This window comes from Lissotriton helveticus, chromosome 3_1, assembly GCF_964261635.1.
Source record: "Lissotriton helveticus chromosome 3_1, aLisHel1.1, whole genome shotgun sequence".
NCBI classification, from domain to species: domain Eukaryota; kingdom Metazoa; phylum Chordata; class Amphibia; order Caudata; family Salamandridae; genus Lissotriton; species Lissotriton helveticus.
The window spans coordinates 1,487,556,262-1,487,582,142 of record NC_136061.1 but is presented as its reverse complement, the minus strand read 5'-3'; the positions used below and the strand labels follow the sequence as shown (position 1 = coordinate 1,487,582,142).

At 46.0% G+C, this 25,881-nt stretch overlaps 1 protein-coding gene across 4 annotated transcripts in view; it reads right to left on the bottom strand.

The window, feature by feature from the left end:
* Nucleotides 1-25,881, bottom strand: part of LOC144823538 (uncharacterized) — a 428,207-nt gene that overhangs the window by 201,666 nt on the left and 200,660 nt on the right. For 3 of the 4 annotated variants that reach the window (XM_078682136.1, XM_078682138.1, XM_078682139.1), the window contains one exon: nt 112-222. The exons of the other annotated variant lie outside the window; for it this stretch is intronic. In XM_078682136.1, coding sequence (XP_078538262.1) covers nt 112-222 — 111 coding nt within the window. The remainder of the gene's footprint in view (nt 1-111; nt 223-25,881) is intronic. 4 annotated transcript variants of the gene reach the window in all.

Genomic DNA, 25,881 nt, shown 5'->3' with positions numbered 1-25,881 from the left:
AACAATGTGCCAAGCACCAATATTTTCTTTCCAAAACAACGTGATGGGTGAAAAGAATGCAAAATATATTTTCTTATATGTTCAACCAACACCCTAGTCACTTTAACTTACCTGACAAACAATGTATTCTGTCCTTTATGTACACATCTTGAATATCCTTTGAGGCTATGTGTTTCTTTTGTTTAGGTTTTAACGAAAAGATGGAGGTTGCAATTACAGGTCCTATTATGAAAAGAAAACTGGTCTTAATACAGGTTATTACAACTGTGGTATGGAAATCATTTACTGCATTGACAATTAATTGTTTTCAAGAAACAAATACAACACCGAAGTAAATTAAAGAATGATAATACCAATTGTCTCTATAATGGCAATATATTAAAGCTCTGCAATTCTGAGATGGGGTTCTGATGGTCCAGACTCTGGAACTGCAGAAGGAGCAGCCACAGAAGTCACAAAATATATTTTATGAACAGGAGGTTTCAACAAGGTGGTCTACTATTACATCGGAGGGTCATTATAACATAAGGAAGTACATTAGGAGCATGTACTTCACATCCAGGTAAGTACATAATATTAGTGAACATCCTCACACAGCACCAGGGGCACCAACTCGACAAGGGCAATTCAAGGATCTACAGTCAGTCAGTCAGTCAGTCACTTTTATTCGATTTTTAAAAAATCATAAAAAGACACAGGATACATTTCAAATGTTACACGTACAAAAAAATTAAATAACACAGGGAGAATATTTACATAATATGTGATCTACAGTCAACTCTAATCTTCAGTCAAATTTCTGAAGACGGGAGTATTTGCTGAGGAAATGCGTTTATCAGGTTACATGTTATTGCATTAGCCAAACTATCACAAATCCTAAAAGATTCCAAAGAACTGCAGGCCCCACTAAAGCCTTACTTATGCAAACAATTGGAGGAGTATGGGAGAAAATGGTACATGACCCTTAAGAAGTATTAATTTGACCGTAATATGTTACAACTGAAGAGACTGCAATGAAGGAAGATCTGTTAAGTATCATTAGAGCAACGAAGGACGTATTTACGGTCACATGTACTAAAATATTTTGCTGTCAGTAAGCCGAGATTCATACAGTCACAGGGCTTGCAATCACAAAATGTGAATGAACCATGTACTGAACCCCTTGTACGATATGGAAAGAAAAGCCATTTTGTATCGCAAAAGAAGTTGTGTGACTCACTGCAAATCGCAATTAGCAAAAGGAATGAAATGGGCATCCCTTTCTAATTGCGATTCACAATATTATGCATTAATGGTTAGTGACCACAACTGCAGTTGCAAACCACTGAAAAATTACTGACTATTCTAAAGATGTGGTAACTCATTTATCAAAGGGGACGTTGTCCCCATTGCAAGGTCTCCATTTCCTAAATTGATTTGACAGCCTTAAGGATCAAGTGAAGAAGGAAAACATTATTATTATTTATTTTTTTAACAGCACTGGTTTCTTGAAAAAACAGTCTGTTTAAAGGAATATGTTACCCTGTAAGCCTGTAAGCACCTGTTTGTGGCATGTAGTGCTGTAGATGAACATGTTCTGCATACACCCACCAACTAGTGTTGGGTCAGCAGTTGTGCAAGTTGTTTTTCTTCGAAGAAGTCTTTCGATTCACAAGGCCAAGTGACTGCTCCTCTCCATGATATTGTGCTTGGGAATCGCCTCCATTGTTAGATTAATTTCCCGCAGGCAGGTGAGAAAGGAGTGTAAAGTATGTGTAAGTAATGAGATAACTATACTAAAAGTAAAGGTATAATGTAACAGCGACGGCCACAGGCGTCCGGGGAGGAGGGGGGTGCATGTGAATCTACAGCACTATATGCCATGAACCGATGCTTACAGGGTAAGTAACATAGTCCGTTGAATGGTATATGTGGCTGTAGATACACATGCTCTGCATCAACTGTAAAGCATTCCCTCATCAAAAGCTGTGGGTGTTGCAGCGGTTTGAAAAAGGATATGTAGTACTTCTTGCCCTACATTGGCTTGTTGCCGTCCTAAAATATCCCTAAATAGTGTTTGGTGAAGGTGTGGTGTGGACCATGTAACTGCCTTACAAATGTCAGCTACGGGGATGTTTCCTAGAAAGGCCATGGCTGATCCCATTTTGCAAGTCGAGTGTGCTATGGGAGAAACATATGGCCTTAAGGTAGCAAGTTTAAAAACATTTAACTATCCATCTGGCTATGCCGGATTTGGATATTGGGTTGTTTTTATGAGGTGGTAAAAAGGCGAAAAAAAGTTGTTTAGATTTTCTGAAAGTTTTTGTCTTATCTATGTAGAATGATTGTATGTCGGAATTACGCAAGTGTTTAGAACGCATGCCTTTTTTAACACCCTCAGTACGAACGTGTCATAATGACGAGTTTCTTTTGCAAGTCGTTATAATGACTTGCCCTGGGCAGGCGCTGGACTTTGGATTAGTATAATTTACTAATCCAACTCCAGCTTCTTTGGTGGAACTACAGAAAGTTCTAGGAGTGTTGCTAACCAAGGTTGACGCGCCCATGTGAGAGCTGCCAGGATCATTGTAAGAGAAGTTTGCCTGAGCCTGAGCTTCCGAACCAGGAAGGGAAAAAGTGGGAGACGAGGAAAAGATGAGGCAAATATCTCTGACAAATTCATCCACTGTGCATTGCCTTTGGACCATGGGTGTTTGGTACCAGGAGGCGAAGTTTGGGCATTTTGCATTTCCCGATGTGGCAAAAAGGTCGATCTGAGAGAACCCCCACTTGTGGAAATATGGGAAGAGGAATTGTGGGTGGAGTTCCCATTCGTGGACTTATTGCTGCATCCTGCTGAACAGGTCTGCAAAGCCGTTCTCTTTCATGGAAGGTATTGCACCAACAGGTGAATGTTGCAATGTAGAGCCTACTTTGATATGGTCTGAGCCAGGTGTGATAGTTGTGAAGACCGCCCCAACCCCCCTGTTTTTGTAGGTAATACATCGCTATCATACTCAATCAATCAATCAATCAATCAAATAATTTGAAAAGCACACTACTTACCCGCTAGGGTTTCAAGGCGCTGAGGGTGGGGAGTGGGTAGGAGGGGGGGGGTGCTGTTGCTACTGGTCGAACAGCCAGGTCTTGAGTCGTCTCCTGAAGGTTAGAAGGGCTTCGTTTGTCGTAGGTTGGAGGGAGGGTGTTCCAGGTCTTGGGGGCGCGGTGGGAGAAGGATCTGCCTCCGGCTGTGGTTCTACGGATGCGTGGGAAGGTGGCCAGGGAGAGGTCTGCGGAGCGGAGATTCCTGTTTGGTACATAGAAGGAGAGTCGACTGTTGAGATAGGTTGGGCCGGTCTTGTGGAGTGCCTTGTGTGCGTGGATCAGGAGCTTGAAGGCGATTCTTTTGTCGACGAGGAGCCAGTGCAGGTTCCTCCGGTGGGGGGGTGATGTGGTCGCGGCGCGGGACGTCGAGGATCAGGCGTGCAGAGGCATTCTGAATTCTTTGCAGTCTGTTGATGAGCTTGGTCGGGGCTCCGCCGTAGAAGGCGTTTCCGTAGTCGAGTCTGCTGCTGACTAAGGCCTGGGTGACTGTTTTCCTTGTGTCTGTCGAGATCCATCTGTAGATCTTGTGGAGCATACGGAGGGTGTTGAAGCAGGTGGAGGAAACAGTGTTGACTTGTTTGGTCATGGTGAGTTTCGAGTCGAGGATGACTCCAAGGTTGCGGGCGTGGTTTGTAGGTGCGGGGGGTGTCCCCAGCGATACGGGCCACCAGGAGTCGTCCCATGCTGAGGGGTTGGGCCAGAGGATGAGGATCTCTGTCTTGTCTGTGTTCAGCTTAAGGCGACTATCCTCCTTCCAGTCGGCGACGGCCTTCATTCCCTGGTGGAGGTTGGATTTGGCGGTGAGGGGGTCCTTGGTGAGGGAGAGGATCAGTTGCGTGTCGTCGGCGTAGGAGATTATGTTGAGGTTGTAATGTCGGGCGATGCGTGCAAGAGGCGCCATGTAGACGTTGAACAGCATCGGGCTGAGGGATGATCTTTGCGGGACGCCGCAGATGATCTTGGAGGCTTCGGATCGGAACGGAGGGAGGCAGACTCTCTGGGTTCTGCCGGAGAGGAAGGAGGTCCAGTCCAGGGCCTTGTCTTGGATCCCTGCGTCGTGGAGTCGTGTGCGTAGTGTGCGGTGGCAGACGGTGTCGAAGGCGCAGAGAGGTCCAGAAGGATGAGGGCCGCCGTCTCGCCGTTGTCCAGTAGGATCCTGATGTCGTCTGTGGCGGCGATGAGGGCGGTCTCGGTGCTGTGGTTGCTGCGGAATCCTGACTGGGAGGGGTCCAGGATGCTGTTGTCTTCGAGGTAGCGGGTGAGCTGGATGTTGACAATCTTCTCGATGACCTTAGCTGGGAACGGAAGCAGGGAGATGGGCCGGAAGTTTTTGAGTTTGCTTGGGTCCGCCTTGGGTTTCTTTAGTAGCGCGTTGATCTCGACGTACTTCCAGCTCTCAGTGAAGGTCGCGGGCTCGAAGGAGAGGTTGATGATGTTGCGCAGGTGGGGTGCAATGGAGCTGCTGGCTTTGTTGAAGATGTGGTGTGGAAGAGGGTCAGACGGCGAGCCGGAGTGGATTGTGCCCATAGTTTTGATTGGGTGTTCGATGCTCACGTTGGCCCAGGTTGTCAGGGGGTCGTGGTCGGTGGGGTGTGGTGGGTCCGGTGTGTTGGAGCCTGTTAGGGTCGTCCGGGGGTTGAAGCTGTATGGATGTCGGCAATCTTGCGGTGGAAGAAGGTGGCGAGTGAGTCGCCCAGGGCTTGCGACGGCGGGATGTGGTTGGCGTTGGAACCGGGGTTGGAAAGTTCCATCACGACGTTAGAGAACTCCTTGCTGCTGTGTGCGTTGTGTGGTAAATAAATAAATAATACCCTATTTTTGAATGAATAAATGAATAACAGATAGCTCAATAAATAAGAGTCAAGATTCGAGGTAGTAGGAGTTTGGCAGGTTTAATACAGCATAAGGACAGGAACAGGACCACCTGCACAGGAATAGGATGGCAGCTGCCGGGGACAGGATCGGGAATGACGGCGTAACTTTTAATAACAGTACATGAGCATATATACATAACGCAACCACATAGCATTACATTGCAATAGGCGTAGCAGTGGGTGGAGCAATAGGCGTGACGCGTAGCAGTCGCGAAAGATAAGGGTGAAAAGAGGTGTAACAGGGCGTATACATAGACATGTGATGCAAACGTAACAGAATATGTCGTGAATGGGGCGGAAACCATGGAGGGGGCTACCTAAGGAGCCGGGACCTCTAACCTGATGGTGCGCGCAAACTGGCAATGACGTATCACTAGGAGAAGCTGGGGGCTTCGAACTCTGTGCTAGGAGCAGAGACTGAAGTCTGGAGAGTCAGGGCGACATGTACCTAAACAGTATCTAGTATCTGATGTTTAGAGAACATGTTGATATAAACTAGAAGTCAGGAGGGGAAAGGCTAACAGACACTAAGACTGGACCATGCATTATTCTACATGTAGTGCGTGATGAAGAATATTAAATGACCATTAATACAGTATTTCTCTAACGTGGGGCCGTAAAGGCTAGACAATGACGGTAACTATTGATGCGATTCAGTAGCTTAGGAATGCAGAGAAGGAGGGCTGTACTGATAACTCGAATCATAACATACTCTTGGCAGACTCAGAGGCAGGGCCAAGCTGAACCGGGCACTGCGAGGCAGGAAGTAAGTGAAGGGTCAAGGATACAGGTGGGGGCTGTATCGCTCCTCAACGAGGGTTCAGGAGACAGAAGCCGAATCTGGTGTCCGGGCCCTTTTGAGGCCTAGAAACGGGGACTTTACAATGAAATAACGTGCACACTGAGAAACGTGGCAACGTAGCTTTACATAGGCCTGATATTTGTAGTATTCACGAGGACTGGAACTGACATACTAGAGGTGGACACAACTGTAATTGCGTCTTGAATCGAACATGGGGAATACATATGCATATTTAATCATGCACACATAACATATGATGGATGACACGTAGGGACACAGAACATGGCAAAATTTACTTTTCCACATTCCCTCCTTGTCACTACGTTTCCATCAGGAAACATCAATATTCATGATACCATCTATCATTTCATACAGTATCATTTGCTCGTCTCGAATTATCCTGGAACGGGATTTAGAACGGGGCTTGGGACTAGGAATACATGATGTAGCACAAATGCCGCAAATCGCAGGGCCACATTGTATACAGAGGCAGCAGCTGAATATGATCGCTACTGCAATACCTAGAAAGGACAAGACTTTCCATCCCCAGGCGGAAATTATATTCCAGAACCAACCGGACCATGTCCAGGTGCCTGGATCTTGGTGTAACAGATGGGCAATTTTATGGAGTCTGGTTATAGCTGAATAAACAGACGGCGCGTTATTTGGAATGAAAATGCAGCAACTAGATCCGATGACTCTACAGGCCCCGCCCCTATCGGCCAATATGACGTCAAGGACGAGACGATTCTGTAAAACGGCAAATCTCATAGCAGATTGCTCTTCGGTTAAGTTACCTAGAGCAGAGGCAGTCTCATTGACTACAGCTTCAAGGGTTCTGGTTAACCTACGGATTAGTTTACTATTCTGGATAGGTCCTATAAAGAAAAAGAAACCTCTATTGAAATCTGTATATTGTTCTAGAGCAGTTTCAGTATAATCGACAATTGGGGACTCCCTTCTATGTCTAATGTGTACTAGATGTGTGTTTCTATGATAATCAGATGGGGCTAGGAAAACTGGTGGCAGTAGGAAGGCAATGTAACAGGTTCCCTCCCAATCGAGGGGCAGACGAACATATGCAGTTTGACCACAAATAAAATAAGAATGGCGTGAAGCTTTGAAAATAGATTTCCCACTGTCACTATACTTGACAATAGTAGTACAATCACTATGTCCTACGTGTACGGAACCATTATTTCGGACACATAATTCGCCTTTGACTGGTAGTACTGAAATTGCAGGTAAATCTGGAGTGGAATCAGACTGAACATTCAGGACCATGAAATTCGAAGAATAATTACCTAAATTATACACTTCATTTTCTAGATCTAACCCGGTTCTGTGGGGGAGACCTTGCTTGTCTGGAAAACATGTGCTGTTAAGAAAAGACATATCTGTTGAGGATGACGTTAACGTGGACCATGCTCCACACGAACCATTATGTGAAAACGGATAAGGAAAAAGTGGCAGAACTCCCTTCGGTGTCTGGAAAGGGGGGAGTCGACCACATACCCAACAATTAGTGGCATTGCTGGTCTGGTGTGAATAATGTAACATACGGATAAAAGAATTATTTCGCATAGCGAGGCGGTAAGAGAGTTCATGAGGAGGCAGATCACTAAACATATGCTCTACTGTAGCATTAGCAGACTTATTTACATGAGAAACTGGGAAACACAGGTAAAATGCGTAACTGGTGCAGGAAATCATAATGCTGAGAAATAATATGAAACATAGAAAAACGATACATCGAATAGAGTTTTGACTAACTCTCTCACTATGGGGGTCTATTTTATACATGTCAGAAACAGTCTAACCGTTTCACCTAGGGGAGGACTTAGACAATCAAACTGGCTGACTTATTTTACTAGACCGGAGTTTCAACTTGTACTCCTGCTGCGGAGTATTCTCTAACAGGGGAGGGTTTGTAGCAATGTCTTTTGCGGGACAGTCCTTAAGAATAGTACTTTGGCAATCCTTCAAATCCTGGGAAATGTTCTTTGAGACGGGTTTCAGTCCATAAAACTTCTTTATATGTGAAAGGTGCACCCAGCCTTTGCGACCCTCCAACTTCACGGCTGTACGGGTGGCGAGGAGGACCTGTCGGGGCTCCTTCCAGCGTGGCTCCAGCGGACTTGAGCGGTCAAAATTCCGGACAAGGCACTGTTATGAAAAAAAAAAATTCCGGACAAGGACCATGGATCCTGGAACGATTTCATGCGGTGCCACCTCGGTATTGTCTGGAAATGCGGCGGCAACCTGTGAACGACAAGAGTTGAGGGCAGACATCAAGGAAGCTAGGTAATCTGTCAGCATATTACTTGAAACATCGGTAATACTTCGGGGTCTAGGAGTACCCCACATGTTAGGGGGGCGGCCGAAAACGACCTCATACGGGGACAGACCTGATCTGGAATGTGCGACCATGCGCATATAGAACAAGGCAACTGGCAGAGCTACTAGCCAGTCCACACCTTTCTCTTTGCATACTTTGGCGATGCGGATTTTCAGAGTCTGGTTATGTCTCTCTACGAGACCGGCTGCTTCAGGATGGCGTACACAATGGAACTTCCACTGGTACCCTAACAAAAGGGAAACATGCTTCATCAACTCAGATGAGAATGGCTGGCCGTTGTCAGAATATACGACTCTAGGGAGTCCATAACGGGGGAAGAACTCACGAACCAACTGCTTGGCAGTGGTCGCAGCTGTGTAATCTGGGACTGGATATGCTTCTGTCCACCTGGACAAAGCGCATACAACTACAAGGACATACTTGAAACCTCGACATCGCTCCATCTGAATATAATCCATCTGGAGGACTTCAAAAGGGTGGTCAGGAGGCTGGAATCCACCTTGTTCCACCGGGACACTTTTACCTGGATTAAACTGACAACATATCATACAGGTACGGACTTTTTGCTTGGCTGCAGCTCGTAAATGCTTGTTGAACCAAATGTTCTGGATACTGTCTAACATAGCTTTTTCTCCTAAATGTGCTGGACTATGTGCGGTATTGATAATGACTTGAACCATAGAGTCGGGGAGAAACCATGTGGCTCTACCCTTCGTTAACCATCCTTGATCTGTCTGGACCCCTCCTTGTTCGGACCATTTCTTGATTTCTTCAGGAGTAGCATGTAACTGGATATCTATGACATCTTGAGTAGGGTCCTTAACTGTCATGCATGTAGTCGGATCTGGAGTGTGTGTTATGTTAACTGGAATGTCTGGAGTCTGTGCTGTAAGCTTGGCTGTGCGATCTGCTAGATCGTTACCCTGGGAAATAATGTCAGTAACTTTCGTATGTGCTTTGCACTTCATGATAGCAATGGATGTCGGTAAATGTATGGCATCTAACAGAGCTTGAATAAGGAGACCATGCTGAATCTTGGTTCCATGAGAAGTCATGAAACCTCTCTCCTGCCAGAGCACTCCAAAGTCGTGTACGACTCCAAATGCGTAGCGCGAATCTGTGTAAACATTAACTTTCAAGTTCTTAGCGTGTATGCAGGCTTGTGTCAGAGCAACTAGCTCTGCTGCTTGAGCGGACAGGGTGTCAATACGGTGTGTTTCAATAACTTCGGTGTCGGTAGTCACTGCATACGCGGCGACTAGTTCTCCTGTACTTGTTCTCATACATGAACCATCCACATAAAGTGTCAGGTCGGGGTCTGGTAACGGAATATCTGTCAGATCTTGTCTTGGCTTTGTCGTAATGTTAACTACTTCCACACAGTCATGTGTGGCAGAATTCGAAGTAACTGATGGTAACAATGTAGCAGGATTTAAAACGTTGCAGCGTCTGATTTCTATGTGTGGCTGGAACAGTGTCAGTTCATAACCTGTTAAACGTGCAATTGTCAAGTGCTGAGTCTGTGTTCGGTTTAAAAGAACTTCCACGGAGTGTGGAACTTGTACTGTCAGGGAGTGTCCTAAGACTATGGAATCACTTTGTCTGATAGCTAGTGCTGTGGCTGCAACTGACTTGAGGCACGCAGGCAGAGCCTGGGCTACAGGATCCAATGTGCTCGAAAAATAAGCACATGGCTTGTATTGTCCTGCTTGATCTTGTGTGAGAACAGATAATGCTGTACCTTCGCGTTCTGTGACGAAAAGTGTAAAAGGCTTACTGTAGTTTGGTGTAGCTAGAACTGGAGCTTGACATAGGGCTTTCTTTAACTCATTGAAACTGAGTGTATGTTCAGATGTCCAAGGGAGGACAGTTGATACGGCTGCCTCCTGTGTCGTTAATTGTATCAGTGGCTTGGCTAGGAATGCATACTGAGGAATCCATTGTCGGCAATAAGAAGTGAGGCCGATAAAAGCACGTACCTCCTTCTGGGTCTTGGGCTGAGGAAGACTCGCTATTAACTGGATACGGTCTGGTGTCAACTGCCTACCCCTCTTGGACAGTAAGTGTCCTAAGTAGACCACTTGCTGGACACAGAATTGAAGCTTAGAAGGGGACACCTTGTGCCCCATCTCGGCTGGGAAATACAAGACTGTAAGGGATGCTCGCTCGCAAGCACGTTCAGAACGGGCTGTGATCAGTAGATCATCGACATACTGGAGCAGGGCAGTGTCAGTTGGCATGTGAATGTTGTCTAGTTGTCTCTTGAGTGCTTGACTGTAAATACTAGGACTTTCTGTGAAACCTTGAGGAGCTCGTGTGAACATATAGCTCCTTCCATTTAAACAGAATCCGAAAAGAAACTGGCTGTCTGGATGAATGGGAACGCTGAAAAATGCGTTCTTGAGATCTATGACAGTGAAAAATGTGGCTTCGGAATCAATGGCTGTCAATAGGGAAGAGATATCTGGGACTACTGGGTACTGGGGAATAATACATTTATTAAGTTCTCGTAGGTCAATCACTAATCGATATACTGGGGGTGCATTTGGATCAGTACGTTTCATGACTGGAATGATCGGAGAATTGCATACATTGGAGTCAGTTTCTACAACCACTCCTTGAGCCATGAGCTCGTCAATAATTTTGGATAAGGCTGCTACAGCCTCAGGTGGTAATCTGTACTGTCTGATTCGTGGTAACACTACACCTGGCTTGAGAGTCACACGATGGGGTGTGATTTGCATGTAACCTACATCAGTTGGACCTTGCGCCCATAAATGCTGCGGAACATTGGACAATCTGGGATCAAAATCTCGTAATACATAGTGACCCTTGAAGTCACGTAGGAACAGACGTATTCCCTCTGGGGAACAGCATATAACTGCACCTAATTCTTTCAGTGTTTTAATGCCTAACAGATTTTCTGGACATGACTTAGTAAGTAACAGATCAGTGGTACGGGACAATGGACCTACTTCTAGAGTAACTGGCTTTGATATTTCATTTACGATAGGTTTTCCTGAAAATCCAAGGGAAACATTTCTTGAGCCTGAGAGCGGAGCCCCTGGAACTTCGGCGTGACTAATTGTGGTCCTACTTGCCCCTGTATCAATCAAAAACTTTCTGTCTTTCCCTAATACTTGACTGTGAACATAGGGACCTTCTTGATCTACAGGTATCTCGATGAGAGGCAAGCCTACCTCCCTCTCTAGGCTGTTTCATGAGTACTGTTGGTACTCTGGATACTCAGACTGTGCATACTGGTACATCTGCTGTGTAACATGCTGTGTTGCAGCGATGGGCTGCGGTGCGGTAACTGTCTGTGGTGCATTCTGTGGCTGAGGAATCTGTGAAACTTGTTCTTGTCTAGGCGGACGTGATCTTTCTTTAGTCTTACCGGTAGCTATGTTATGTTTCAGAACTGAACACTCATTTATAAAATGACCTGGCTGTTTACAATAATTGCAGTTCCCTTTAACGGGAGCTGCAGGATGACTGGCTTGATTTGGACCCCTCTTCTGACTGTCTTGAGGAACAGATTGTGCAACTAGTACTTTCATTTTCGTGTCTTTCATACGTTTTCTTTCGTGTTCTTGCTCTTCTCTGATTCTATTCTGGTGGTATTGGAGCATCTGCAACATCTGGGACGGGGTATTAGCTTGCCAGGTACTTTCGACTTTCAAAACTCGATTTTTAATTTGTGGGCTTGAATTCTCGACTAATTTAGTAACAAAAAGGTGAGGGTATGACTCACTACTTGTCTTGAGACCACTGTTGATGCTAAAACATTTCTCAAATCTAGAATAAAAATCACTAATGTCTTCATCCTGTTTCTGTTTACAGGCTGAGATTGCATCCCAGTCTTCTTTTCTAGTTGTCAATAACCTAGGCAAAACTTGTATTAATAATTCCGGTAATTCTTTACATTTCGCTCCAAGACCGGTACCTGGTACTCGTGCCTTATCTTCAGCTTCTAGAACTGCCCAATCGATCTTTTTCTCTCCCACCTCCCATTCTTTTTCCTTGAGCTTTTCATACACCCCTGCGGGCAGCAGAACTTTTAACATTTTAATTATATCTGGGTACGTGTATTCTCCCATACGGAGCATGTCTTTTAATTCTCGATGGAACCCTGCTGGATCTTTATCATGACAGGGAATTAATTTCTTCATCTCTAGGAGTTCCATCTTTGTAATCGGAGTGTAAACAAACACTCGTTCTAGTTCGCCACCCGTTCCTCTAACTGGGTGGACTTCTCGTAACGGATTCTGTCTCTCCATGTAAAATGGTTTACTTTCTGGGGGTGAGACATGAACAAAATGCGGGTTCAAAAACGTTCTATATTTGTGACGCTGTTCTAGAATGCCACTAATTAAATCGGTACCTAAACCTTTCCATCTATACTGGAGTAACTCGTTCAGGATATCATGTAACGGGCCTGGATCAGAGTGCTGACCCTCATACAATGTAATGAGGTGCTGGATCATATACATACCCGCCAGTCGTTGCTCGGCTGGGGGCATTTTCAGAAACATTTGTGCCACTATTTCGTCTGGAAAAGTGGTAGAATCAGTAATCCATCGGACTGCTGATCAGACTAGTTCTTGTTCATGCATGGTACTCAACTCACTGTAACCGATTCGTGATTTCAGAATGTGATCGGTAGCTTGAAATACTTGTTCTAGAGAACCTTGTTCTGGTGCTGGATGATGGAAAGTAGACTTGTGTTCTAGGCGTAAATGGCGATCTGGAAATCTAGATTTTCCTACATACGCTATTCTGTCGGGATTCTCGTCCTCTACCTCTTCAGTATCAGAGTTACTTTCTTTCTCGCTTACTTGTGCCGCTTTACGTTGATCGTGTAACCTTATTATTTCTTTACGAATTTTCTTGTACATACTGTCCATAGCACTGATAGTCTTGTGCTTACCCTCGGCTATACTATTACTCCACTTCATCAGGGCTCTCATTTCGGCCTGATTTTTGGACGGGTAATCTTGTTCTCTTATTAGACAATTAATCAGAAACTTTAATATCATGAGCTGGGTCTCAGCTTTCCTTTGGGACATGACATCACTAATACTTTCTGGATCTTCCCCTGTACGGATGAAACGATATATTCTGTCTAGATCTTCCTTCATATCCGGTAGGGTGACTAGATACTCGGCCACATTCCTTACGCGTAATGAATATAAAACCATATCATCCTCGCCTGGGACTGGGTCATAGCAGCATTCGGCAAGGGATTTTCTTATTTCTGCAACAGACTGATGTCTGGGCGTACGTTGTGACGCTTGCATATGTAATTCGGCTGTCGTTAAACGCTTATGTGGCGGCGGGGTTTGAGGAGGACCTCCTCCTGCGGCCCCTAAACTAGAATCATCAACTGATGCTTTTCGTCTTTGCACCGCAGGAAGTTGAGATGCGGGCTGGACTTGTATGGCGGGCTGGACCGGTGGGACCGTAACAGGTACTCCGGTGTCTGGAGGAGCGGGAAGTGCCTGATTTACAGGGGCTGGCGGAGCGCGAACAGGATTTGCATATTCTGGGACTGTGTCGTCCAAATAGGACGAAATGAAAATATCAGCTGCGGTCTGTTTGTGACGTAGCTTGGTCGGAACTAATGGTGGCGGAAAGTTACTGGATGCCTCCGGGGTCGCTTTTGGCAGGCCCTCGGCAAGAAGAGGATACATACCCTTAATGAGGGCATGCCTCTGTCTGTCTGACTGTTCGGTTTTAACTTGTTCACCTATCTCGATTAATCCTTTTTCTTGTGCTCGTTCTGAGGATTCTCTACTTAATTCCGACTTTCTGATTTCTTTTTCGGTTCTTTTATGAGCTTCTTTGCGCCATAACTCGATGGCATCTTTCTGTGACTGTCTGGCTTTCTTTTTCCATAATGCCTCTTCTACTCGCATGATGCACTCGGCATCCCATGTACCCGATACGGGCCATCTATACTTTTCTTCCAACTGTTTGGTATACTCTACCCATAAATCTAGATATAGTATGGCACTTATGCCATGCTTCTGATACATAAAATGACCTGGACTGTCCCTAGGCGGAACCGGGACTGCTGCTTCCAGCAGACCCTTTCTGGTTTTTAACTGACGTAACTTAGAAAACAAGGGCATGACTGGACTGTAATCTAGACACAATACAATACACAATGAACACGATACTTATTCCCCATTCATACCACGACATTAAAATACATGAAGAACATTTAAAATAACAGTTCGAACAGAATACTACCTGGAATACGGAACACAGAATACATGAATTTTCTCGAGAACAGAACTGACTAGAACAGAAACCAGATGCACTGCTGAAACAGTACGAAACTTACCGGTCTCATAAAGAGACACGTCAGGACCCGCATCCACCGAAGTGGACACTTCGTTTGTGGGTCTGTGTACCACCAACCCATGGACCAGAGTCAATTAAATTGACCCTGTCTAGATACTACCCCAGTAATGGTACTCACCGGGCAGCAAGAACGGAAGGCCTCAGACTGGACTGGACTGCTTCGACGACGGACGACGAACTTCGGACTTCAGTTACGGGTGGACCTCCGGATACCTCGGACCTTGGACTCTCGGCTTGGGCTCTGGTCGGGACTCGCCGCGTTCCTCCACCGTCTCGTTTGGATGCTGGACCGCCTCCTCCGTCTCCTCCGTGGGCCTGAGGGATACTTGAAGCAGAAATATCTGCCGGTGCGCAGAAGAGTTCCGTCACGACTGCAGAGGGTCAGGGGGTCGGCGTGGCTTCACCGACGCGTGGGGAAAGGGCAAGTCCCTGTTCGGGCGCCATTATGTGGTAAATAAATAAATAATACCCTATTTTTGAATGAATAAATGAATAACAGATAGCTCAATAAATAAGAGTCAAGATTCGAGGTAGTAGGAGTTTGGCAGGTTTAATACAGCATAAGGACAGGAACAGGACCACCTGCACAGGAATAGGATGGCAGCTGCCGGGGACAGGATCGGGAATGACGGCGTAACTTTTAATAACAGTACATGAGCATATATACATAACGCAACCACATAGCATTACATTGCAATAGGCGTAGCAGTGGGTGGAGCAATAGGCGTGACGCGTAGCAGTCGCGAAAGATAAGGGTGAAAAGAGGTGTAACAGGGCGTATACATAGACATGTGATGCAAACGTAACAGAATATGTCGTGAATGGGGCGGAAACCATGGAGGGGGCTACCTAAGGAGCCGGGACCTCTAACCTGATGGTGCGCGCAAACTGGCAATGACGTATCACTAGGAGAAGCTGGGGGCTTCGAACTCTGTGCTAGGAGCAGAGACTGAAGTCTGGAGAGTCAGGGCGACATGTACCTAAACAGTATCTAGTATCTGATGTTTAGAGAACATGTTGATATAAACTAGAAGTCAGGAGGGGAAAGGCTAACAGACACTAAGACTGGACCATGCATTATTCTACATGTAGTGCGTGATGAAGAATATTAAATGACCATTAATACAGTATTTCTCTAACGTGGGGCCGTAAAGGCTAGACAATGACGGTAACTATTGATGCGATTCAGTAGCTTAGGAATGCAGAGAAGGAGGGCTGTACTGATAACTCGAATCATAACATACTCTTGGCAGACTCAGAGGCAGGGCCAAGCTGAACCGGGCACTGCGAGGCAGGAAGTAAGTGAAGGGTCAAGGATACAGGTGGGGGCTGTATCGCTCCTCAACGAGGGTTCAGGAGACAGAAGCCGAATCTGGTGTCCGGGCCCTTTTGAGGCCTAGAAACGGGGACTTTACAATGAAATAACGTGCACACTGAGAAACGTGGCAACGTAGCTTTACATAGGCCTGATATTTGTAGTATTCACGAGGACTGGAACTGACATACTAGAGGTGGACACAACTGTAATTGCGTCTTGAATCGAACATGGGGAATACATATGCATATTTAATCATGCACACATAACATATGATGGATGACACGTAGGGACACAGAACATGGCAAAATTTACTTTTCCACAGTTGTTGTCGAGGCGGTCTTTGAAGGAGGTCTTCTTGGCGGTACTGATGAGGTGGTGGTGGTTGCGGTTGGCGTCTTTGTGGGCTGCGAGGCTGCTCGGTGACTTCTCGCTGTGCCTTATGTTCTTCAACTTCCGGCAGGTGCGCTTTGACGCTAGGAATTCCGGGGTGAACCAGTTTGCTCTCTTGCTGGTGTCTTTGAGGGTTTGCTTTTTCAGAGGGGCTAAGGTGTTGGCGCAGTCGTCCATCCATCGCCTGAGGGAGCCTGCACCATCATCGGGGTTGGAGGGGATGGTCGGTGGGTTGAGTGCGAGGTTTGTCTGTAGTTGTGCTACGGTGATTTTGCCCCAGCAGCGACGGGGGGGTCTGTATGGTGCAGTATTGTGCGACGGGTTTCCGGAAGGTGAAGTGGATGCAGTGGTGGTCAGTCCAGGTGGGTTCGGAGACGTGGCTGAAGGAGACATGGGGGCTTGAGGAGAAGATGGCGTTGAGCGTGTGGCCGGCGAGGTGGGTCGGCGTCGTGACAAGATGTTCCAGTCCGAGGTTGGCGAGGTTGTCTATCAGGGTGGAGGAGTTGCTGTCGTCGTTGTTCTCCAGATGGAAGTTCAGGTCTCCAAGGAGGATGTAGTCGGGGGAGGTCAATGCGCGCGTGCTGATGAAGTCGGCGATGGTGTCGCAGAATTGTGGTCGGGGTCCGGGTGGTTTGTAGACGAGGGTACCTCTTAGGGTGGTCTTGGGGTCCGTGTGGATCTGCAAGTGCATGTGTTCGGCGGTGCTGAGAGTGTCGTCGGTGTTTGTAGACCCTGATGGTCTTCTTGTGGACGATGGCGATTTCTCCTCCGACTCAGTTGGTGCGGTCTCTGCGGGCGATCTTGTATCCGTCGGGGATGGCTACGGCGATGTCTGCAGAGGAGGCTTCGTTCATCCAGGTCTCGGTCAGGAAGGCGACGTCTGGTGATGCGGTGTCGAGTAGTTCCCAGAGCTCGACGGCGTATTTGCGTGCGGAGCGGGTGTTGATCAGGATGCTTCGGAGCTGGTTGTTTTCTGTTGTAACGGGTGTCTCGGCGTCTTTGATGCAGGAGAAGCTGCAGTTTCGGCAGGCGAAGGGACCATGGGTGCGCTTCGGGGCGGCCCTGCAGCAGGTGAGGGTCCGTCCTGGGTTGAGTGCATTGAGGGTGCTGGCGTAGTATCGGAGGCGGTCTTCATGGCTGGTGCAGGGGCCAGGGGTTCTGGTGCTGGGCGCGGTCCAGGCGCTGACGGGATTGCCTTAGGCGTGCTTCGGCACACCAGCGGCGCAACCGCTGCGCGAGGCCACCATTTGAGGGGAGGTGGGAGAGAGGAACAGCTGGGAGGCGGATGGCAGGGGGTGTTCGGACCAGGGCAACCTTGTGAGACAGGTGAGGACGGAAAATTTCTGAAGCTCTAGGTAATTGATGTGTAGTGACTGATGTATTGCAACCCAGAAACCTTGTACTGTGAGGTCGGGTAGGTGAGTACCTCCGCCTGCCTGTGATATGTCTGTTATGAGAGTGACGTGGGGAACAGGGTCCAAAAAAGGCTGCCCTTTCAACAGATTGTTGGTGTTTCCACCATTGCAGGGAGTGTGGCGTTCTATCAACACTAGATCCTCCAGTAGACCCTGTGACTGAGACCACTGGTGAGCTAGACATTGCTGCAGGGGACGCATGTGTAACCTTGCATTGGGAACAATGGCAATGCAGGAAGCCATCATTCCTAGCAGACGTGTAACCGTCTTCACTGTAAGTGTCTGGTTTGTGTGGATTTGAGGCAAGGTTGCCTGAAAGTTCTGAATGCGAGTGGGATTGGGGTAGGTTAATCCTAACTGTGTATTTAAGGTTGCTCCTAAGTAATGTTGAACTTGTGGAGGTTGGAAGTTAGACTTGAGGATGTTGATTGTGAACCCTAGGCTGTGAAGTAGATCTATTGTCATCAGAGTGTGATGTTGGCCCTGCTGGTGTGTAGCGACTTTGATAAGCCAATCGTCTAAGTAGGGTAATATGAGGTGCAGTACTGACCCCGAATGGAAAACCTTTAAACTGATAAAGTTTGTTTGCTACTACAAATCTTAAGTATTTGCGGTGAGCAGGGTGTATTGGTTTGTAGAAGTAATCGTACTTTAAGTCTAAAGTTGCCAAAAAGTCAAGTTGAACGACATCCTGGGAATTGGCCTCTGAGTGCAGTGATGGAGTCTGGTGGTACTTGACTCCGTAATAATGAAGGCTCTGATGGCGCAGCCTTATTTTCTTTTTTTTATCTACCATAAGGGTAAAAATCCTGGCACTACCAGGGTCCCTAAAGATGTTGTCCGCGTGTCTCACTCTTCATTCTGGGTACCACTGGCAGATACTGTGTATCCCTGTGGGTAGGAGTTAATGTATTGAATAGGAAATCCCGCTCAAGGCGTTACTTGTGGAGCTCTACATTATGAAAAGTTGTCGCTCTCACAAAGACCACTTCGTAGGAGGTTACGTCCTCAGGAGGGAAATGACAAGCTGCGTATAGGTCGGGATTCATTTGGTGTAGTGGGATAGGTGTCATACATTTATCATGGGCCAGGCTACCCTAATGGCCTCCTTAAGCCAACAGAGTCCAACTGTGATGACCCATGAGGTGAGGTGTTAAGTGTATCATGTGGTGGAGACAATGGTTGAGGAGAATGAAGGGGGACCGGATGTGGATGTGGAGGGGGTGGAGGAGGTGGTCGATAGGGAGGGCTAGTGGCTTTATACTTTCTTTCTGGGAGGAAGGGGTAAATCTAGTGCCTCTTCAAAAGTCCTCTTTGGAGGGGGAGGAGAGGAAGGCAAAGCAAGAATCCGACCAGTTACCACTTAATTTGTATTTTTCACTGGCGAATGTCCATTTATTCCAGTATGGGTTCGACAGGAGAAGTGGAAACCGATGATGTTCTCGAGTCTTTCATCTCCAAAAGGTTTTGGTATAGAAGGTTTTGGTTTGGAAGTGTGGTACTTCATTGGCGCCGAGAGAGATAGGGTCGGCTGGCAGGCCGGTACCAAGGGTAGGGTCGGTGCCAAAGCATACTCTTGGTCCGAAGAGGTCAATGCTGAAGGCTTGGCGTTTGTAGTGATCTTTGGTGCCGGCGCTAAAGGTGGGACGTCAGAAAAAGTCTTTTGGATCAGAATTTATACAGAAAGGTGGTGGTGGTCTGGCGACCTCTAATAGTGGGAGTGCTGGAGCTGAAGTTTTTTGGTCGGCTCGGATAGAGGAGGAGATGGGAGGAGAGGCAGGGGTCACAATACTTACGTGCTGGGCATATGGGACTCCTGCATCTCCATGTTTACCTCAACATCGGACCTGGAACTGTCCTCGATCGAGAAGGCAGCTTCATCCTCAATGGTTGGCTCTTCCTGGGCATGCTCTTCACCAAAGATGTTGTGTCTGGTCTTGTTTGTCATTTCGAGACGAACCCTGCGGTCCGGCAGGGTTTTCTTTGATCGAAACGACTTACACGCATCGCAGTCAGCTTCCATGTGGTTGGGTGAAAGGCATGGATTGCACATAAGGTGTTGGTCAGCATGCGGGTATTTCACATGGCAGCGTGCAGGGATGTGGAATTCCTATAGCCCATAGCCCAGAAACATATTGTTTGGGGTCAAGGGCAACAAGTTGTCATGTGTATTTTGTCCTTGGACAAGTAGGCCCAACCACCTACAGGACAAACCCTTTGTCTGCCAGTTTACAGTACCACATTATGGATCAGGGCAAGGCATTGCCTGCAATTATGGTAATATTTGTGTCCATGTGTTAATGCTGTTCAAACTTGTATTTATGGTTCAATAATGCAAAGCCTTTATTATTAGGGTGAGCGGGCTCAGTAAATGTTGTAAGCTCAGACTGCACTGCTCCAGTATAAAAATGTATACACACATTTAAAACGTTTAAGAATATGAGGCTATGTATACTGCTCCCAGAATGCTCTCTGATTAGATGCAAATATTTGTAGAAGCTTAACAGCAAGATTGAGGATTCTTTGCTTTCAAAATAAAATGTTCACAAAAAAATGCAAAAACATTTTGCTAAACTACTGTCAAATTTTAGGTACCATTTCTTTGCAGCATCATTTAGTAAAATGTGTTGATGTATGCTAGTATTTCCCAAAAATACTCATAATGGAAAATCAGTGTAACCACTTTTAAATATTATGGGAAACATAAAAATAAACAAGCATTGGTAAAGCCAGTAGGTCTGATATTGTTTGTCAGGCTTTTGGATTTATCCATACGTGACTTGTTTTGGCATGGTTTTTGAAAAACCTTATTGGTGTGGGAGCTGCTGGGCACTCACCATTATAATAAACATAGGCAAAAGAAAAAATTGTTTTGGTCTCAAAAAGCACACATTGCCACAGTAGTTCCTGGCACTGAACAAAACAAATGTGTGTGTGTTTCTGGCACTTAACAAAACAAATGTGTGTGATATGCTCCTTGTGAAAGAACAGAACAGACTGCTGTTCCTCGCATTGAAGCTAACGGATAGACAGCGAAAGAAAGCGACAGAATTTTAATAAACACAAAAGGTCATGGTTAACACCAGACCTAATTAGGGGCCCAATTATTAAATAAAGTCTCAAAGTGAACCCATGTCCTTGCATTAAGTGCAGATATACTACTTTCGTGAATTCACCAGACTTTACAGAAGTAGGCCAAGAAATAGTACTTCTAGAAAATATTTGTGAACTGCATTTTAGCATGAGCAAATATGCAGGTGTAGATTTGCTTGATCGAAAATCTGTGTTTGCAAGTTCACTTTCCCCCCAACCACTTTTTTTATCAACACTGGAAGAACTTTTATGACTGCTATTGTCAGGAGTAAATTTCCAACCTATCTCAGTATGGGAAAAGATTAGAGTTGGCGAAAACCCTTAAAACATGCAAGTTAGTAGGTTAGCACAGGCTCAAGAGGGCATTCAGTGAAGTAGTGTGGCTCACTGGTTAGAGGCGGCAGACCCGAGAGCAGAGGACGGCCCGGGACCAGGGTTCGATTCCCGGCGCGGCAGGTTTCTGGACCAGGGTCAGCGGACTCGATAATTCTCTCGCCTCGGTGCCCACTCTGATCAGCGATCACACTCGGCAACTCTGGGCATTAGCTTGCCTCATCTTCACTAACGGCCCCACCAGACCGCCGGGGATGCCTGGTCTCACCCTGGAGATACCCATTAAGGGACCATCTCTCAGGGAAGCCAGGAAGGGTTTCGCAGCGGTCGAAGCGCCTTTGGGACCCTACGGGTAAGTAGTGCGCTATATAAATGCCTATACATACATTCTAACCCTGAACTGTTGCTTACCGTTACCTTCAGCCCCAGAATGTAGAACGGCAGAAACGTGACAACATAAGGGAATTACTAGTATTCAAACCCTACAATGGAAGGAGTCCTGGCATAATCAGAGGGAAACAGTTGGAACACAGCGGCCTCAGCCACGCATGTTTATATCGCAAGAGTAGCGCAGATGCATGATTAAGGCATATGCACAGTCTTGTTGCTGACTTCAGCTCAGCGGAAGAGCAGGAAGAGGAAAGATCAGGACGAGGTGATGAGGTAAGTGGGATTTTGGGGGAGTGGGGGGAGTTTGTAGGGGTTGGTGTAGTGTTCAAGGCTTGGAGGGAGTTGGGAGTTTTAGGGCTCGGGCAGCGGACGTAGTGGGGGTATTTTGTTTGGGTTGGGGGTAGTTTTGGGGGCTAGTGGGGTCTGGGTAGTTTCCAAGTCTGCGGGGTTGGGAGTTTTAGGGCTCATGTCACAGGACAGGAAAGAGGTAGTTTATAGGCTAAGGGGGCAGTTGAACTGAGGCAGGGGCTAGGTGGGGTAGGTTTTAGAGGTGGGGGCTGGTTTTAGGGCTCAGGGAGGGGGGCTAGGGTCGGAGTACTTTTTAGAGGGCTGAGTTTTAGGGCTCAGGACAGGGGACAGGAAAGGGGCAGTATTCAGGTTGATAGGGCAGTTGAGCTGGGGCAGGGAGAAATGAGGGGAAAGGGTTTGGGGCTGGGGCCTGGATTTAATGCTCAGGGAGGGGGGCTGAGAGGTTTTTAAGGGCTGGGGGTGTTGAGTATAGCGATAGGGGGTCGGGGAAGTTTATAGGGCTGGGAAGGGAAAAATAGATCGCAGGAGGGCCGAAGTTTATGGCCCTGGGCAGAGGGGCAGGAGTGTGATCTTTATCACACATGTCCCTTTACCAATCATGTGTTTACCACAAAATTGCATGGTAAAGGCATGTGTGGTAAAGACTTGGTTGTGGTTAAGACCGCATGGTTCAGGCATGCTTTGTTGACGCATGCATTGTTCCATCACACAACCTAATCAGAGAGGCTATTTCAGAGCTCTTACATAATTAGATTGCTGCCATAATGTCTTGCCACATTACATGGAACAAAAGGGACAAGTGGATTTTGTTACAGGACAAGTAGATTTATGAAGCCCCATGGAAAACTTGCTATTTTATTAAATTCCACACCCCTGAGCGTGGGCAGAATCTAAAGGGCGTGCGTTCCAAAACCAGTGACACTTCTTCGAAGGGGCTGGTAAGACGCTGAAGGTAGCCTATAAAGGGTGGACGAGTTTTCCCAAAGAAAATGAGAAACAATACCACTGGGAGACAGTAAAGAATTGTAGAATCAAACCGAACAGAGTCGAAGCACAAAGCAAAGGCAGACACGTCCCAACCTGGCAACGCAGAGAAAACAATCGAACAATGTAGTCAATGCCCATGCACAATATCACCAAGGGAAGGAGTCACACAACCTTGTGACAAAAAACTTCTTGAAAGAAAAAAAACTTGCACAACTCCGGATCCAACACTAGATGTCAGGAGTATGCACAGCAAGTGTATCAACAGCCACACATGCCATCGAACAAAACGCTTTGTGTTTGAGAATGTGAACACAGGGGTAGTGGGCAGCTATTACTCGCAATTCATGTGTTCATAAGCAACAAGGGGAGAGGAGGTGTCAAAGAATAACCTGCTTAATTGATATTCATGAGGGAGGTAATTCTGGGACTCCTTGTGCCTGGTCATTTTGAAAAGCAATCTACTCATACACAGGTAGCTTCGCAAAACTATTGCCAGGTCGCCTAAAGTCACAAAGCAATTTCCACCTATTATTTGCCACCTGTTAGTTCATCGGATCTCAAGTTCACAAATGGAACATGCATCGGCTAAAATATTATAAGACCATAGAAAGGTATCGTCAGGAGGTCAATCAGAACAAAGAGAAAACATGATTCTTGCAACTAAAAGAATGAAAGCATCTATGACTGGGCAAAGGTATATTGCATGACTAGTACAATGTTGAAGAAAAAGAGGTGTGAGCTAGAACAGAACATGACTGCCAAGCGTAGAAACCACATACCGGGTTTAAATGATAACTGCGTTAACAGCATAGTACAAGAATCCCATGATGGAAGCAGCAGCTATTTTCACTCTTAAGAAAAAAGAAAGAAGGACCATCCATCACAAAGGTTATCCAAAGAACTCCATGATGAGAGGTAACTTATAAGAGCATCAGCGAGTAAATGGAGGCAAAAACTATCTACTTAGAAATTCTCAGAGCCATGTGGAAAGTGTACACACTTTATATCTGAGGCAAAGGGCTCATTCATCGAATCTGAACTCTAAAGGGTCAAAAATTGCCTAAGCATGGCTATAAAACTGAAAAGTCACACTGCTCCCTCCTTCAAGAAGTCAACGAATACAGGGTGAACTATGTAAAATTCTTGATTTTCTTCCACTACAAAACAAAGAATTAGACTGAACTATCTCTCAAACCTGTTACCGGGGGTAACCCGGGTTACCCCATGCCACCCTAACACTTAAATCCTCTGGTCTGGTCTTCTTTTTAAGAGGTTGAGGAGACAGATCATTCAAAGATCATCTTTTTGGGATGTGATATTAGAAAAATTGTGAATTATATCAGTCTATGTCAAATTTTCTAACAAACAAATCTTGTTAATTTCTCTATGAAGCACAGCCAATTTACAGACGCGCTTAAAACCAGTCACATCACTCCACTGCTCAAAAAATAGGGATTGGACCCAGAAGACTGAATAATTTCTGATTGGTCTCTAATATCCCTTTCCTAGTGAAAGTTCTGGAAAGTTGCATCACATATCAACAAATGGTTCTCATCAAAGATAATTACCTCCAAACAAGCTACAATCAGGCTTCCTGGGACTGCCATGTAGCAAATAGTGGAATACACTCTTTGAATTCTCAATAAAGGAAAATCCTGTCTCATGCTTGTGGACTTAATGTTTGTGTGTGATACAGTCACCCATAACAGTCTCCTGAAAAATGTAGAGCTATGAATAAGAATCTGCAACTAAACACGGAGATGTTTTCAGGTATGGCCTAAAAGCTTCCAGCAAATGAAACTACAAGCTCCCTATCAAACCTACCCCCCCCCTTTAACAGGGAGTACCAAAAGGACCTGATTCTTTCCCCTACAATCTTCAATATACATATGGTACTCCTCGGTTTTCTCCTAAGAGCCAAACTTTTCTCTCCAGCTATGATACACAGCTATGCTTAAGAGCGTTATCAAAATAGACAACTCTTCACAAGAACGTCATTCGTGAATGTCTCACAATAACCTCAAGCTGAACCCGCTAATAAACGAATTCCTCAACATCTTACCCCAACTTCACTCCAGTTCAAGCTGGGCTGGATGCATCAAACTTAGTAGACTGAAAAGTCAGTAATTCTGTGGCATTGCACATCTGCGGCTTTATCTTTGACCAAACCCTCAATATATAGGCTCACATTGATGCACCAGAGAAAGCAGCTCATCAGTAAATCAGAATCCTATGTGGAATGAAATTCATCACACCACAGGAGGTCCTGAAATCAGCAGCGCACGTCCCACTCCTCTCTAAAATCACCCACAGCGTTCTCACCACTGTCCAGAATCCTGAAAATTCACCTCTCTGAAAGCAGCCCTGAAGGTGATGCCCATCTGATATCTGGAGCCAGCATAACTCATCAATCCTGCTCTCTCTCTCTCTCAACTAGCTTTTCAGAGATGAGAAGTATAATAAGGATAGCCTGTATTGTTCACAAAAACTCTCTTCTCCTGGAAATTCTGATTTTCAAGACAGCAAGAAATCTCAAACAAGACTTCTCACCGAGTGGTTCCATAATCTGGAACTTTTTTTCTCACTCTCTTAGCACAATCACTTCTTTTAACATCTTTAAAAAGACCTCAAAACGCTATTCTTTCAATGTCATTTTTTTTGTAATATATTTTTATTGTTTTCCTTTGACAGAATATATACATACATATAACATTTAGTACAATTCACTATTAAATTGGCATACTTGGATTACATACAAGCTTTAGATAGCTGGTTGTTGACTGGCTTTTAGAATGTCCCGGTAAGCTTGCAAACTTTGTGGCTTAGTTGCAGGGGACCCCTTATTTTTCGGTCCTGTACCTAGTTTTAGCATATAACGTAAAACATGAAACATAAAGGCGTTTGGCAGCTGGTTGTGGATTGACCGCCGGACACTGTGGATGATTGTTGCTATTTTGCCTGCTCACAGCTGTTTACGGTGACTTGTGCGGGTCTAGGAAACTGTCTAAGGATGACCACATTTCTCTATTGGGCTTTCTCCAAGGTGTGTTTCTTCGTGCGGTGTTGTCGGCCCCTCTTAGGTGCGTCACCCAGTTCACCACCCCTTAAAAGTGGCCTTGGTGGTGTTTTTCCATTTGGCGAGCACTGTTTTTGTCGCA